General features: G+C 42.7%; 1 protein-coding gene across 1 annotated transcript in view; it reads right to left on the minus strand.

Moving 5' to 3' along the window:
* BRWD3 (bromodomain and WD repeat domain containing 3) overlaps window positions 1-306 on the minus strand; it is a gene marked incomplete at both ends in the record, with an annotated part of 145,811 nt that extends 145,505 nt beyond the window's left edge. The window contains 2 exon segments of the mRNA XM_077779436.1: window positions 96-154; window positions 279-306. Coding sequence (XP_077635562.1) covers window positions 96-154; window positions 279-306 — 87 coding nt within the window.
* Between the last annotated feature and the right edge of the window lie 2,397 nt (window positions 307-2,703).

A 2,703-nucleotide genomic window follows, 5' to 3' on the forward strand; every position in this document is an offset into this window, starting at 1 on the left:
TTCCCCTCACCCTCAGGGAAACCGCACATCCCGATGCCTCAATTTCCCCATTGGGACCGTTCCCCACGACTCCCAGATCTCCTTCTCCGTCTCACCTGAGCGGATTTGTTGCAGGGTCCGGACTGCAAGAATCTAGCGATCAGGTAATACAGCTCTGTGGAAGAGGGGAAAAAGAGGTTGAGAGAGAAAGGTAAAGAAAAACTGAAGCTTTTTCAAAAGAAACTGACAGCCGTTGCGCTAAGCTCCCATCTCCTTAGCCCATGGACACAGTTACCCACCGGCTTCGATCTGGGTAGGTGCNTGGATTCATCGCATCACGTTTCGACCCATAGATATTCTAGCCCAAGAGCTAAGGAGGCGGAGGAGGAAGGAGAGAGCTAGCGAGCGCGGGCGAGCAAGAGAGCGAACAGGAGAGCGAGCGCGAGAGCGAGAGTGAGCGCGAGCACGAGCGCGAACAAGCGAGCCTGAGAGAAGAGAGGGGAGGAGCTAAAGTGGCGGAGGGGCAGACGGGGGGAGAGGGGGTGGAGAGAGCGGAGGGTAAAACCTGTGAGAAGGCACTGCAACGCTTGTCGTTTGCCGCTAGGAGCACTAACGCAACCGAGTGTCAGCCGCTCTCCTAGAAGGCCGGCGGTTGCCTAGCTACCGCCCCCGGAAACAGGGGGAGGTGCAAACTGACGGCAGACGCTCTAGCAGACGCCGTAGAACTCCATGGTGGCGTTCTCCTCAGAGAGCTTTTGAGACTGTTTCCCTTCCTGTGAGGGCCATCAGACTCTTTCCTGTTGAGGACCATTTTCTCTGGTGTTGTAGTGAAGAACATGTGAGGAGCTGACTTGATTCAACTACTTTCGTCTTTTTCGCCCCGTCACCGAAGAGGCTTTGGGATTATTTTGCCTTTCCTCCACCGAAAATAGGCCAGTCACTGAAGGATCTTGTGACAGACGGAGGAAAAAGAGCCCCTATATCGACGTCACTTGTTTCTCTTTAAAATGTTTTGTTTGTTTGTTTGTTTGTTTTTGCCAGATTTAAATGGTGTACTTACCAGTCCAGGGTGCCGGGTTCATGTTGTTATAAAGACCAGTTCTAAAACCGATACTGTGGGAGGAGTTTGCCATCAGATAATGAGGCATTTTATTTTTTCCCCTGCTGAGAGTTTAACACATGCCACGTCTGACTCATTACTGTAGGATAATTTTCAATTGTATTTCAAGTACTGTCAAAGTATTTTACCATGGATTAACCATGGATTTTTATGTATTACATATCTGTATGCAAGGGTAGTTTATGTATTATTACATATCTATGCAAGGTTTGGAACAATGTTTTTGAACACATATAATCTTAAAATTTTAGTACAGTACCGACTTGCAGTATCTGGATACTAAAATCTTAAGTGATTAAAAGATTTGTAGAGTAATTCATACATATGTACTGAACTAAGTCTCATTCCCTACTTTTCCTTAATATTTTATTCCCACTTAAGCCTTAACCCAAAAAAGTAATTAATATAAGCAGAACCCAATGAGACCAGAGATTATGTTTAAGCTGCATGTACTATTTACAAATAGTACAATATTTTCAAATATTCAAATTTGAACGTTTTACGTTTTTAAGTTTAGGGATGGATTCTTAGGAATTTGGTTTCCTCACTGAGAGTTTAGCCATTGATCACAGTTGACCCAGAATTGCATTACACTGACAGAACCTTAGCCTATGTTGTTTAGCTCTCTGGCCATTTTTTCCCCTTAGAAATAACCACGCAAGGTAATTATTGATACAATAGTTCTGTCTTTGGTGGTTACACATAGTACTTGAAAAATGCCATTAACCAAAAGAAGAAAAATTAGATATTGGAAAGATAAATAAGCGCTAGACAACTCATTGCAGGTAGTTTAGCAAAACATGTGATTGAGTATGTTTTACAAGTCAAGCATAATATATGTAACACTTAACATTTATCAAACCACTGCCATGTACTAAGTACTTTATATACTTCATCTCATTTAATCTATAATCACCCTAGGAGGTAGGTTTCATTGTTATCCCCATTTTACAGATAACAAAAATGAGTATGATTTTGGACAAGTTACTTAAATTCTGTGAACCTTATTCCTCATGTATAAAATGTGAGGTAATAGTACTTTCTTTTCCCACTTGANTGAATATATTTGTGTCATATTTCAAACGTTATAGGACATTGTTATTCCAGTGATCGCCTCAGTATCCGTCTGGGTGCAATCAGGAGGGAAAAGGCACATAGTAATTTGAATAGGGAAAATTTAAGATACAGAATTAGTGATAACAAGAGATTGGAGTAATGAGGGATTACCTAGTAAGGAGTAAAGAGAATTCTAACCAATATAGGAATAGCAGATATGTAATAGCTGATAAAATAGCCACTACCCCTAGAGCTTCAACCCCTACTCCCCACCTAGGGCTAAGATCCTGATTTGGTTGGAGAGAATAAAGCCAGCCAGGGCTCATTAAATGGCAAGAAAGATGCTGTGGTACCTTGCAAGCTGAAACTACAACCTCTGGACATCACTGGAACTCTGCCCTCTGGAACTTTATAGAAGCCTACCCTCTGGGATCAGTCCTCTAGGGTGCCTGAGAAATGTATTCATGGGGAAGTATATCACCAGAAGCATATTACTACAAAACCACCAGAGGAAGGGTGCCAGGGAAAGGTGCTGGGTGTGCTACCAA

Source organism: Crocuta crocuta, unplaced genomic scaffold, assembly GCF_008692635.1.
Source record: "Crocuta crocuta isolate KB4526 unplaced genomic scaffold, BGI_CrCroc_1.0 scaffold2236, whole genome shotgun sequence".
NCBI classification, from domain to species: Eukaryota; Metazoa; Chordata; class Mammalia; order Carnivora; family Hyaenidae; genus Crocuta; species Crocuta crocuta.